The sequence below is a fragment of the Diplotaxodon limnothrissa genome, linkage group LG12 (assembly GCF_057381915.1).
Source record: "Diplotaxodon limnothrissa isolate DT_005_m linkage group LG12, D_limnothrissa_male_GT1.1, whole genome shotgun sequence".
NCBI lineage: Eukaryota > Metazoa > Chordata > Actinopteri > Cichliformes > Cichlidae > Diplotaxodon > Diplotaxodon limnothrissa.
The window spans coordinates 15,538,541-15,552,006 of record NC_140607.1 but is presented as its reverse complement, the minus strand read 5'-3'; the positions used below and the strand labels follow the sequence as shown (position 1 = coordinate 15,552,006).

General features: G+C 38.9%; 1 protein-coding gene across 1 annotated transcript; it reads right to left on the bottom strand.

The window, feature by feature from the left end:
* Nucleotides 1-5,066: 5,066 nt before the first annotated feature.
* arid5a (AT-rich interactive domain 5A) lies at nucleotides 5,067-11,515 on the bottom strand. The gene is made up of 7 exons (XM_085368069.1): nucleotides 11,454-11,515; nucleotides 10,191-10,261; nucleotides 7,875-8,043; nucleotides 7,720-7,772; nucleotides 6,594-6,691; nucleotides 6,341-6,500; nucleotides 5,067-6,251 (listed from the first exon to the last, which is right to left on the bottom strand). Exons 1-7 carry the CDS (start codon nucleotides 11,455-11,457, stop codon nucleotides 5,067-5,069), a joined length of 1,740 nt encoding a protein of 579 aa, XP_085224195.1. The 5' UTR covers nucleotides 11,458-11,515.
* Nucleotides 11,516-13,466: the final 1,951 nt, after the last annotated feature.

Here is a 13,466-nt window from a genome sequence, read left to right as displayed (position 1 = left end):
GAGCGAGTAGCAAGGAGTTGTTCAGACATGAAGAGAAAATTCAGAACGGACGAGTGTGCAGTGGGAGTTAATTGCATAGCAACCATAGCAACACATGTATTTTCTGAAAAATCACAAAGTTGTAACTGAAAACTTAAAGAGTCATTACATGAAAACGGTAACAGATATGAAAAAGCTGAATCACACAGGAATAGCCCAATCATCTGAGAACGTTTTAAAGTTTGAATGGAGTTTCTAGGTGAAAGTATGAGGAAGTAGTTAAGTTTCAAAGACAAGCAAGTTTTAGCAGAATTGTAGAAGTTTCCCATTCATTTCAATGGGACAAATTAAAGGAAAAAAGTGTAATATTTTAAAAAGTATAATAGTAATAAGTACCAAAAGATATAGCAGTCGAAAGCAGAAATAGCAGAACAGTTTAGAGTTTGAATGGTAAAAATCGGCTGAAAACTGAGGGAGTAGTTAAGCGGCAAAGAAACGGAGCAACTAGAATAATAAAGGATAAAGAATAAAGAGAAACAGGATCTCAATAGTGTGGATGCCTACGGCATCCACCCAAAGAACTAGAAAAATTTGCATTTCCTGCGAAAATGCAGTGTGGATGCTTTAAAGCTAAGCTGTATGCAAAAACTAGCTGAAAAAGCTGAAAAGTTGCAGAAATTGTAAAAACTTTGCAGAAGCAAAGGAACTTTGCTAAAATGGAATAACTTAGCAGAACTGCAATATCTTAGAGGAAACATAATACTTGGCAGAAATACAATAGCATAGCAGAACTTAGCAGAAATATTGTAACTTACCAGAAACATTATAACTTCTCAAAAATACAAGAATTTAGGAGAAATGGTATAAGATAACAGAAAGAATATATTTAGCCAGAAATACTTAAACATTATGGAAACACTATGATTTAGAAAAATAGTACAACATAGCAGAAATACTGTGATTTACCAGAGACACTGTGATGAACTATGAATATTGTAATTTTAAATTAATACTATGTTTTAGCACAAATACTATAAAATGGCAGAAATACTATAATTTAGCAGAAATACTATATTAAGCACAAATCCTTTAAAAAGCAGAAATACTATATTAAGCAATATAAATATCCTATAAAAATCCTATAAAAAGCAAAAATACTGTGCTATTTGGTAGAAAAACTCTAATTAATCAGAAATACTATATTTGGCAGAAATACTATATTTAGCACAAATCTTATAAAATAGCAGAAATAGTATGATTTAGCACAATAGTAATAACTTAAACAGAAAAATTGGAAAAGCAAAATGGACAGCTGAAAAAATGCTGAACATGCTGAGGGTCCCTCAAATATACTTGTTAAATGAAAAAAAATCAGCAAAAAAATATATAACAGCCACACAATCACAAATATGTACACATAAGGAAACACACATGCACAGAGAGACACACACACAAGATCCAATTCAGTCAACCATTCTAAATATATTGAATTTAAATCTTACAATGAGATCATCCCATTAAAAGGCTTTCTCTCTCTGTCACACACACACACACACACACACACACACACACACACACACACACAGGGAGAGAGAAGTAAGTTTCTAGCTCAGTAGAGCAGACTGGGAGCTGCTGAATTTGAATCCACCAATCAGAGAGGCTGTGTATTTTTTCCCGCCAAAACAGGTGCACGCAGCACAGAGAGACACAGGATTATTGCAGTCTATTTCTCATAGTGACAACTTCCCTCAAACAAATGACCATAATTTCCTAACCGTAGGGGCTAGAGCGGTCATTCTTACACCGTTTTGTTCAGAAGAGATGGGGGAATCTTCAAGTGTTGACAATTTATCATTAAAATATGAATTATTAAAGATATTTGACTTGTAATGCACCATAACTGAGTAGAGCGAAGCAAAAACTGCCTTGACTTGCCCTCAAACAACGCTTTCTAACTCTAAATCTATTTGGAGTATCGATATCATTCTTTCACCGTAAGAGACAGCAGGCTTTGGTGAACAGTCATGGAAATTTTCAGGTCTCTGTGGAAATCCAACAAAAAGTTATGACGAGAGAAAAAAGTGGTTCATTTCCAGAGTTTGAAATCTGAAGAACTCTGAGCGAAGGACAAATTTCCTACCCTCAAACAAGTCTAACTCATTTCAGAATGGTAATAGGTGAGAAAATAATTCTTGAATTGTGAGCGTCAGGAGTGTCTGAAGATATACTGGGACAAGCCTTATGTCTTAACTTTGCTTCGTTAAGGAGATATAACGATTTGAATATGCCTCTCGTTACAGAAATCAAGCGGTGATTTTGAACAAGCTCTCCATTGACTTTCTATGGAGAGTTTTGCGACTTTGTGTTGGTCTGAGGAGATTTGCCAAAATTCTATAAATCTCACAACAATGATAGTGACATTTTCGGAAAGCCAGCAAAAATACCTACGTTTTGATGTATAATTTGTGGAAGTTGAGTGAAAATTGAGCAAGTAGCAAGAAGTTGTTCGGACATGAAGAGAAGACTGCAAAACCTTCAGTGGCACACTGGAAGCCAAGTGCATAGCAACCATAACAACGCATGTATTTTGTGAAAAATCACAATTGTGCAACTGAAAACTTTAAGAGGCATAAAAGTAAAACGGTAAAAGATTTGAAAAAGCTGATTTATACCTGAATAGCCCAATAATTTGAGAACATTTTAAAGTTTGAATGGTTGTTCTACGTGAAAATATGAGGAAGTAGTTAAGTTTCAGAAACAAGCAAATTTTAGCAGAATTGCAGAAGTTTCCCATTCATTTCAATGGAACAAATTAAGCTTAATATTTTAAAAAGTATAATAGTGAAAAATACCAAAAGACATAGCACACATTAGCAGAAATAGCAGAATAGTTTAAAATTTGAACGGTGAAAATCGGCTGAAAATTGCGGAAGTAGTTAAGTGCCAAAAAGTGTACGGAAGTCCCAAGAGGAACTCAATAGTGTGGATGCTTAAAGCATCCACACAATAAAGAGAAACAGGATCTCAATAGTGTGGATGCCTACGGCATCCACCCAACAATGGTCTCATATGATGTTACGTTTCTCTTCACTTGTGTTCCAGTCACTGAAGCAGTGAAGGTAGTTCATAAGAGATTACAGGATGACCCCAACCTCAGCAGCAGGACCACTCTCAGCACCGACCAAGTGTGTTTGTTTGTGGAACTGTGTCTTCATTCCACCTATTTCAAATACAAGTGTCAGTACTACAAGCAGAAACATGGGTGTGCCATAGGTTCCCCAGTTTCACCCACTGTGACCAACTTGTACATGGACGAAGTGGAAAACGGGGCTCTGTTATCCTACCCTGGAACACCCCCAAGTCGTTGGTACAGGTATGTGGATGACACCTGGTTGAAAATCAAACCTCAGGATGTACCACAATTCACTGATCAGATTAACTTGGTGGAGAAACACATCAAGTTCACCATGGAGGTTATGAAAAATGACTGCCTTCTTAGACTGTGAGATTTCCATTAGTAATGGGGGACATTTAAAAGTTGATGGGTAACGTAAAATATTGTGATCCTGTTTCTCTTTATTCTTTGATCCTTTATTATTCTACTTGCTCCGTTTCTTTGCCGCTTAACTCCTCCCTCAGTTTTCAACTGATTTTCACCATTCGAACTTTAAACTGTTCTGCTCCTTCTGCAGATGTGTGCTATATCTTTTGGTGCTCATAACTGCTATACTTTTTGAAATATTAAACTTTTTGTGCCATTTTTTGGCCCATTAAAATGAATGGACCACACTACAATTTTCTGCCAATTTATTACATATCTGCAATGTTTTTATGATTTCAGCAAATTTTCTAATATCCATTTCAGCATTTTCATGTCTTTTCAGCAAAAAGTTTTTTCACCTGTTTTGAGCACAACTTTTCAGCAGAATTTTCAGTTTCTTCATCTATTTTCAGCAGAAAGTTCAAAAAGTTCACCTCTTTTCAGCAGAATTTTCAGCTTTTCACCTCTTATAAACACAAATCTCAGCCTCTTCTGCTCAGTGAGATGAGCAGCTGCTTTGAGAGCAGTTGGCACAGGTTCAAATCTGACCTGTGGCAATTTTTGCTTTTTTACTTCTTTTCAGCTGAAACTTCTGCTTTTTCAGCTGTTTTCAGCAGATTCCACTACAAGGCATTCACACTGCATTTTCTCAGGAAATGCAACTTTTTCTAATTAAGGTTTGACTGCCATCACCCCCTGGAGCACAAACTGTGTGTCATCAGGACGCTACGAAAAAGAGCTAACAGCATCGCCGAAGATACAGCGGGCAGGAAAGCAGAAGAACATCATATCAAGAAGGCGGAGGAGAGAGCCTAGTGCTAAAGCTTTCATCTTTCACAATCTTACAGTGCTGTGATTGAACTGAACAAAAAGAACAAATATGTTTTCATGTTTTCTCTTTATTTGTTGGCTGGTTTAGTCTTTCGTTTAAATACACTTGAATAACATGAGAACAATATAGATATTTTTTTATATCAAACACTGACCAACATTCATTCAAAATAATAATAATCTTCAGACATAACTACAGTACATCAGGGAACATTAGACAGTTTTTTGTTTCCAAAAACAAAATACTGAAACTGTGCAATTGATGATAACCTTAATATCACATTCATTTTGACCTGAATTGAATATAAAATTCATTTTAATAATCATAGCAACATATCATTAAAATTTACTAGATAAAATCTAAAGAAGTTAAAACTGAAAATAACTGACCTTAATCTGTTTTTCCAAAATTTATATTAGACAGATTACATTATTTGATCCTAGTGTAGCAGCTAAAGAAATATTGCATATTGTAATTTTTTTTTAAGTAGTGCACCTTTCAGGTGCACTTGGACAGCAAGTCTTCAACATGATTCACTGGCTCCTATAAATATTTGCAGCTGTCACTGCTCGGTGTTAATCCCCAGGATCCATACAGTCACTCAACTGGAATAACTTGAAAATATTTAATGTTTAAAACATGTCAGGAGGCCTCAACAATACTCAACTGGGCAACAACCCACTGTCTTGTTTTGTGATTATCATTGTGATTTTGTCACAACTTTTGAGGGTAAATGGGACTGATGGCAGGAATGGCATATGCAGTTTGGGGATTTAACAGCGGAATGGGGTAGGGGTAGGAGTAAAAAGCAGACCCGATGAGAGCAGAGGGAGGTGGACCCATTGGTACATTGCGATACATTAGCTGAGAGGGAGGTAGTCTCATTCTGCTGGGGATAAATGAAGGGGGCAGGGGAGGTTGGAGCCTGGAGTCTCTGGCTGTTTTCTCGTAGCCTGACAGGACACACGGCAACGGCATGCTGGCGGCGGAATAGGACAGGCTCTGCTGAGCGGGAGAAACTTTCTGTTGCATTGTCCTGGATTTCTCTCTCTTCTCTGTCTGACAGGGCCACAGAGACATCCTCTTTGCACAAGTCAGAGAGTCGTCCTGCTGAAGCAACCTACCCGTTTGGCCTTTGGTACTTGGCCGAACTGGAGTGGGTCGTAGAACATTGCCAGATTTTGGAATAACTCTGGTGAAGCTAGAGGTAGATGTTGGAGAAAAGCCAGGTTTCACAGAGTATGTGGTGGGTAGCTGGAAAGGATAAAGGTAATGTTTGCTTGCTCCTTTGTAGGACTTCCAGTCTTTAACTTGGTTTTTAATCGAGTCAGAGACGATTTGAGAAACATCCTTATTCTGTCCTTTAGGTTCTTTGTGTGTCTTACTAACAGTCTTGCTATCGTCACTGCGGCCCGATGGATTTTTGACAGAAGCGTTTTGGGACATTTCTGAGCTTGATGCAGTTTTATCTTCACCTCCTGCTGGACCTTCCTCTGATGAAACAGAGTAAGGGGAGGGGCTGCGGGAAGAGGAGGAGGATAAAGGGAGTGGGGAGCCATCAGAGGAGTTGCAGTTTCTGCTGGAAGAAGCCCTGGCTGGAGACTGGGAACAGTGGATGACGGAGGGCCTTTCTTTATCCTCGCTCTGAGAACTGGGCGGCAAATTGAGGCTAGCCTGAGCCATTCTCTTTTTTTTCTCCAGAGGAGAGATGACCTCTCCGGCTGCAGTCGATAACTGAGCAATCCACGAGTTGGATGCGGGGAGAAGGTAAACAGAAGGGCAGACATTATTGGTGGCTCTGTTTGGCTCAGTGTGGTGTCTGTCAGCCCAGAGAGCAGAGTGAGGATGAATTACTGCTTCACTTTGACAGGAAGATTCTGGACTTCTCTGGGTGAGTAACTGAAAGACATAGAGGAGGAGGGATTTTAGAACACAATATAAACAAACACTTCTCTTTTAGGTGTTTTGTCAGAGTTATAATTTGTTACCTCTGAATCAATGTCTCTATCTGAATGAGTTCTTTTCCTCTTCCCTTCTGCCTTAGTCATCTTGCCATCCAAATTTCTCTTGTATGGCTTTCGTGGTTTGCTTGGAGGCAGGGGTTTGTCTTCCTCTCCTTTTATATGCCTCTCAAAGGGAAGCACCAGCCTGTCACATAAGCAGCACAGTTTAAATTGAGTCTCAGCTGATCTTATAGTGTTTGAACCAAAAAAGGTTCTTGAGAAACAGAGTCATCCTCACCTCTCATAATGTCTGCGAGTGCAAGTAGCTGCACTGGTGCTACCGGGGCTTCCTCCCAGCTCATCGTAGACTTTCTTCCAAAGGCGTCGTGCTGTCACCTGTTGACAAAAATGAACGTGTACAACAGTTAAAAATCATTACACTATTTAAACAGTTCCCACTAGGATGGCAGTATCTGGTATCCTAATCTTATGCTGTTTCTATCATGAAACCATAGACTGTATATAAAAGATGGATGTAACCACCTACTGGTCCATTCAAACCACAAATCCTCAATTTTGTATTTATTTATTTTTGGAGACAAAATTAAAATCAGAATTGGGCAAGAGGATTGACAGTTAACAACATGCTTGCAGGTATGGGTGCACTGCCACTTGTTAGTGCACAGGCAATTCATTTTCCCAAGGGGGTACATTAGAAACTGAGAAACAAGGAAATTCACCAATAAGGTGGAGTCAGTTCTGCTCGATATTAATTCTTTGAAAGGGCAGGCTAAAAATAGGACTCCGGTGAGGGTGTGGCCCTCCACGGAAGTCCCAGTTTATCATGGAGCCCCTTGGAAAAGTTAATTGTCCACCCCTGTATTAGTTCTGTGTAACATACCAAGGCAGCAACAGTGTGATTAAAAGGTCCAAGTCAGAGACTAGACCTGGACTAACACCTAGCAGACTGCGCTTGTGTGAATTAATTTATTCATTTTTGTACCTCAGGTGCTTGGACCCTAAAATATTTACTTATAGATCTATTTGTAAAAATGTTTTTGAGGAAGGGCAGTGGTTGCTTACCCTTTAAATGCCATGTCTGCTGGTTTTCGGTATTGAAATTACACTTTCAATTTTAAACCTGTGCTAACGTAGGTGGCTCATATTGGTGTATTTACAACCTGGGACAAAGCAACGGTGGTCAACACGAGCCTCGATCTAGTTCCATTTCATTATGAGTTTCACTCTCACAACTTATGCCACAGTGTCAACATCAAAGAAAACAGAGCATGGGGAGCGATGTGTTGACAGCACCGCTGTCTGCATCTCTAGCACCTAAACCTACAGCTCATTTCCACTTAAAAGCCCGCCAGCAGTGAAGCCTTTTTTTTGCATCTGTTACATAAGCTAAATAAAGTACTTACTGAATCATAGCCTCCAAGTTTATCAACAGCTTTGTAGATCTTCCAGAGATTAACTGAGAGTGGGGGGGAGACACACACACATGAATAATCTACTTCTTTTTCTAATTTCATTTTACTAATGTGTTTATATAAAAGCAATAATAGAGTAAACTCACTTTGTTTAAAGCCCAGGTGAGGAATCCTTTCAATGGGTGTACCTTTCTCCTTCATAAAAGAGTGCAAACTTGAGACAAATGCCTTCTCCTCCATCTGCACCACACTGGCCCTTCCTTCATCTTCACATTCAGTTGTAGAGTCGTGAATCTCAATAACAGCAGGAGAAGCCTACAGTAAGAGGAAACAGATGCATGAAAGGACTACATTAGTATGCTTTGTAAATGTGTCACAGTCCACTGTTTTACAGCTGAAGGTACTGTGAGAGAAATGGGAAAAACGACATGCAGAGTTGTCTCATGAGACACAAATGTTGAAATGAAACGTCAAAATCAGAGAGTAGGGTTTTACCGCTACTTTCAATAGATAACCGCTATACATCCTGTCTGGAGAGAACGCAGCAGACTTGTGGGGTTTTTGGTCTGGAGCTGTCAGTCACTGGTACAAATGTCACTCAGTAAAATGAGCTTGAGCCAAGAAGAGAAGAGTCGTTGCAAGTCAGTAGGTGAATAAATATGTTGTTTTGCAAGAGCTCCAAAAATCGCATACGTTTCTGCAAAAGTAGTGTCAGTGACACTAACGAGGAATTTAAGATACCAAGAAATTTGGCGTCAAGTTCACATTACTCAGAAGTCCAGCAGAGGAAATTCACAATGTCACTATTTGTGGTTTGCAAGAAAACAGAAATGAAACAGAAAAGGCATGCAGAATTAAAACCGTCGCTTCAAAAGATTTCAAAAAGCTGAGACTCAAGAAGAGAAACTGTTGCTTAATTTTAGCTCAGATGATATTTCTATTGTTGAAGTAAAAAAAAGAAGAAGAAGAACAAAAAAAAGGGCAGCTAAAAACGAACCCTTGGGTGTGATAGTCTTCCGTTGTTCACAGCCACCGTGTCGCTCACGCTGTGTAAACACTGGTTCATACATCACAAACGCTGATATAGTCACTTCTCGTAGTGAAAACAAAGAGTTTGGAATTTACAGCATCTATTTAAATGTGAGATCTCACATCACAGCTGCATTTGATCAATTTCGGTAGATTGGATGTCAAGGGATACCGCAGTGGACGCTGTCAATATTTTACTTTGAATCACCACATATAGAAGCTGCTATTTCTGTGGCACTCATTGTACAACAAAACAGCTAGAGGCGGTTTCATATTGAATCAAGTTCCTCTATGTGGTTCCTGGTTCCGAGAAGTAAACCCCTAGAGTGAGTAATAGTGAAGGTGCAGGCCTCTAACCAAGATAGCCCAACTGAGTCACAGTTCAGTGGCTTTACACTCCTGTTCCCAGCCAGCAGCAAACAGCTCTGACTTTCCACTGTTTTCTACAGGTTTTCTCATAGGCAATATTTTCTGCACCACCTAAAAGAGCACCCCGGGCGACCTGCTTTTCTCGCCACATTTGTACAAATCAGGGGATTTTGATTGAATATGCGGCAGAATGCGCGCGCGCAATGATATTCATCTAAAAATGTGAGAAAGTGGTGATTGGAATCTTGCACAGAATTCAGCTCGGCTGTTTTCAGTCATTGTATTTTAGATCTGATTCACAAAACTTTCAGGTTTACGCATCAATGATCGCCTACAGGAAATGTCTTCACTGTAAGCCACATAATGAAGCCCCTGCGCTGAAGATCGCACTCAAGACCAGAGAACAAATATCATCGTGAAACTTTCGGTTGATTTTCACAGATGAATTTTCTTTTCTTTCTCTTTTTTCTGTCTTTTTTATTTTTTGGAAAACTGTGTGGGTGATGTTGATGTCAATGTGTTGATACACAATTCTCACAATGATTGTCAGCGGCGTTCTGGATTGATGCTATCGTCAGGCCAGAAGTCACCACATTAACCACCATGCTTTCAACTAACATCAGCTTTGGAAATTTCATGAGCTAATTTGTGTTTCTCATATTGTTCCTCTCATTTCACTTACCAGAACAGCGGCTGTGAGTGGCAGTGCTCCCGCAGTTTCTTTATGTGCAACGAAATATTGTGGCGTGTGAGGTGTGTGCGTGTGTGTGTGCGCCTTTTCGAGGCCTCTCAGAAAACAAAGCAGAATCACTTATTCCTCCTTACTCATTTCATAATCGACCATAGAGATGAAACGACTGTACGCACATAATCAGCACTTCAAAAAATCGCCACTCAAATCCACTGAAAAGGGGAAATGAAAACACAACACATAACTCATTCTGAGTAGTCATGTCTGTAGTCACTGATTAACTGTAACTGATGGAAATTGCCCAGACGGCTGCCAGAAGACCAACTGTCATTTTTTTTTTTGTCATTTTATCAGCAGTGACAGAGTTTAGTACCTGCTTTGCGGTCCCCTTCTCTTCGTCACTGGCTGCCGTTTGTTGTGACGTTTCATTCTGGTCCTCTTGAGCTTCAAAGAGACAGAGACGGTAAACTCAACAAAAATCGAGTCATTTGGGTATGTGAATTTACCCGAGCCACCTTGGATTTTTTTTTTTTAATTCAAGACATATCTTGGGTAGAAGTGCGCAATCTGATCAAAATTTAAAAGCATCCCTCATAAATAATATTAAAGGTGATTTTCATCACTGTTCTTGTAATTTGGTCAACAGTTATAATGTTTGATAAGTTCAGGGGGAAAAAAAGAAAAACAGTAATCTGTAGAACATATTGTCAACTGGGTGTGATATAAAACCACAGGTTGCAAAACCACTTCCTGCTCATGAACACAACCACTTGTACGCTGCACTGTATGATATTGTGACACAAGAACTACAGTATTTTGGCAAGATAATCTCAAGCAAGATGAGAATCCACTGAGGCACTTTCATTCATTTGCCTGCCCTGCATTAACGTGAACGTTAGTGGTTTGTGATATTTCGCCTGGCAACAGTTTAACTTTTACTTTAGTGCTTCCACGTTCAGGACTGCAAAATATAGGAATTTATGAATGTAGCTGGAAATAATATGAATGTTAAAAAAGCCAAACAAACAAGAAGAAAATACCAAGGCTGGGAACGAAATCCAATTCTGAGAATGACATGTCATTCTTCACAAACTGTCAGCTCAATACCATGAAGCCCTCCACCCACAGTGATATCATTTGTGTGCAAAACCAATATGCTTCTCTTTTGAGATCATTTATTTCCTGTGCTGCGGCTTGAACCTTTAATTCTGCTTTCAGTAGCCCTGAACTTCTCCATTTTGAGTGTTGGAGAAATATTTTTGACATATTGTTTTTAAAAAAACGTTCCTTTGCCTCTCAGAGGTTACTTAGCTTCACATAAAACACGCGCTTGTTGTTTGAAGCAGATATCGATCGGAGTCACATTATTGTGACAGATTAACTGCGGCACTTTAAAAGCCAGCGAGAACTCCTGTGACACTTTGTGACGTTTTGGGTCTAACAGTCGCTTCTGTCACAGATGAATGTCATGAACATGAATTTACTTTTGCAAAAATCTTCAAAGTGTCTTTATAAAAAACTTCAGAAGAACTAAAATCATCCCTAAAATGATGTGTTTAACTCGTTTCTATACGTTCATAAAGCAACACATGTAAACAGCATCTACTTTTGAGTACAAAATCAAGATCGTTCTTACCCATTTCCAGATGTTGCCTTCTAGTCTCCGGCTTAACTGTGACAGTAATTCATGCAGCACTCACGTCAACTTGACACCACAAAATAGGAAGGTGTCTCCACAGGACAGTTTCATTGGTTGACTGATGTAACACCGCAAATGAGTCTGGGAAACTGAGTCCTTTTTTTCTTCTTCCATCAGCTGTGTTTGAATAGTCAGCTTAAAACTTTATTAAAATCTGCATTTGGGTATCTTACAGTCTGACAGCTGTAGCTCACAGTGTGCTGTTTCTCATCTGTTTTTTTCCTGAGGACATGCTATTGTCTATACTTGTGGTGTCATCAGCACATGAAACACATATTTCTGATTTTGTAGAGATTACTACAAGTGATTCTATTGAAGATTTCTTATACAGCTTTCATTTTAAACAAACATACCGACTCACAAATACCTCCAGTCACATGTAAGTTCAAATATAGTTTAAATGGGGGCGTAACATTTCCTGAACATGTACACTAATGACTATTCTCAGGTAAACATAGGAAGCTATCACTTATTAACATCAGTGCTTAAGTAGGTAAAAAATATTTCTTTAAAGCAGACGGTGTCAAACATAGGGCCCCGGGACCAGATTCGGCCTGCCGAACACTCCAATCTGGCCCAATGGAAAATGTGAGGGAGGGCATAGATTTTGAAGTAGCTGTAAGTTCCCGCTGATAAGGGCCTCCCCCATGACCACTCATAGTGCACTAAAATAACTAGATAAACATTTAAATGACTAACAAGTTCCTGTTTTTTCCTTCCATACCATAGAAATATCTATTTTTTTAGAACAAAGATACAAAAATACATTTTCTGTGAATAAAAAACCTTACAAACTTTCTTTTATAATTACTGATCATTCTGGACAATGTGCTACCAGAACCTTTCCCGTAATTTTACACTTTTATTTCTTACTATTTAAGCCCAAAGAGTCATGCTAAAAGGTTTCCTGCATTCCCTGCAGCAGCATTTCATTGCACTTCTTATTTCATTCAGTGTGTAGCTAAATTAGACTGTTAGAAAAGCCAGTTTCAATGGTCTGGCCTGCTTAAGATTAAAGTGGGCTGTACGTGGCCAACAATGTAAACTGAATCACAGAGGAATGCTTGTTTACTTCATGAGCAAGGGAAGATATGGGGACTATTTTTCACATAGAGGTCTTATACTCTGACCACATGATGTGCGTTCTGACTCGTAAGATTTGAAGGTTTCTATAATAAAGCTAATAGGATCTTTATGCATATATATACATATATCTATAAAGACTTTTATATGTAAGCTATTGCATCTTTTGCTCGTTGCGTACTGTCCCTTAAAAAAGGTCACACCTGGCACATTTACTTCAATCAAGCTGCTGAACCACAGACTGTGTATCTTTGTGTGTAATCAATGCTTGCCCTATATATAACGGTGAGGCTAGGCTAACTGTGCAGTCAAGTTTCTTATTATTTTAAAAGGTCAGCTTTATCTGCTTGTTGCATGTACTGAATACAGGTTTTCAAATTTGCCAGCCTTACAGCAGATGTAAGGTGAATCATCATTACACCCGTAAGGCTGTCCAGCGTTAAAAAATCCCTGTCACGCATCAAGTGACAGCACACTTATTCACATGTGTGACGGAGGAAACATAGGGCCAAACAAAGTATAGGTAACATAAAACACAGCAAAGATAGGAGTCATCCAAAATCCATGCAGGCTACAGGAGTGTTATTATGCAAGTAGGAGTGTCTGTTTTATTGACATCATTCGAGTATATTCAGAATGTTCGTTTTTCAGTGCATCATGTCTAAAAGGTTAAACTTTCCACTGTTACTAGAGTGGGATGTATGCAAACCTGAAATGGCATTTTAAAATTGCACCATTTGGGTGAAGGTGTTTTAGACTGGATTCACTCATGTATGCGCCTTTGACTCATAGCAACTTATAGAAATTAAAGACATACTCTAAGTAGTAACATGTAGGTAAATGAAAGCTTTGAAATTTCCTGGCAGC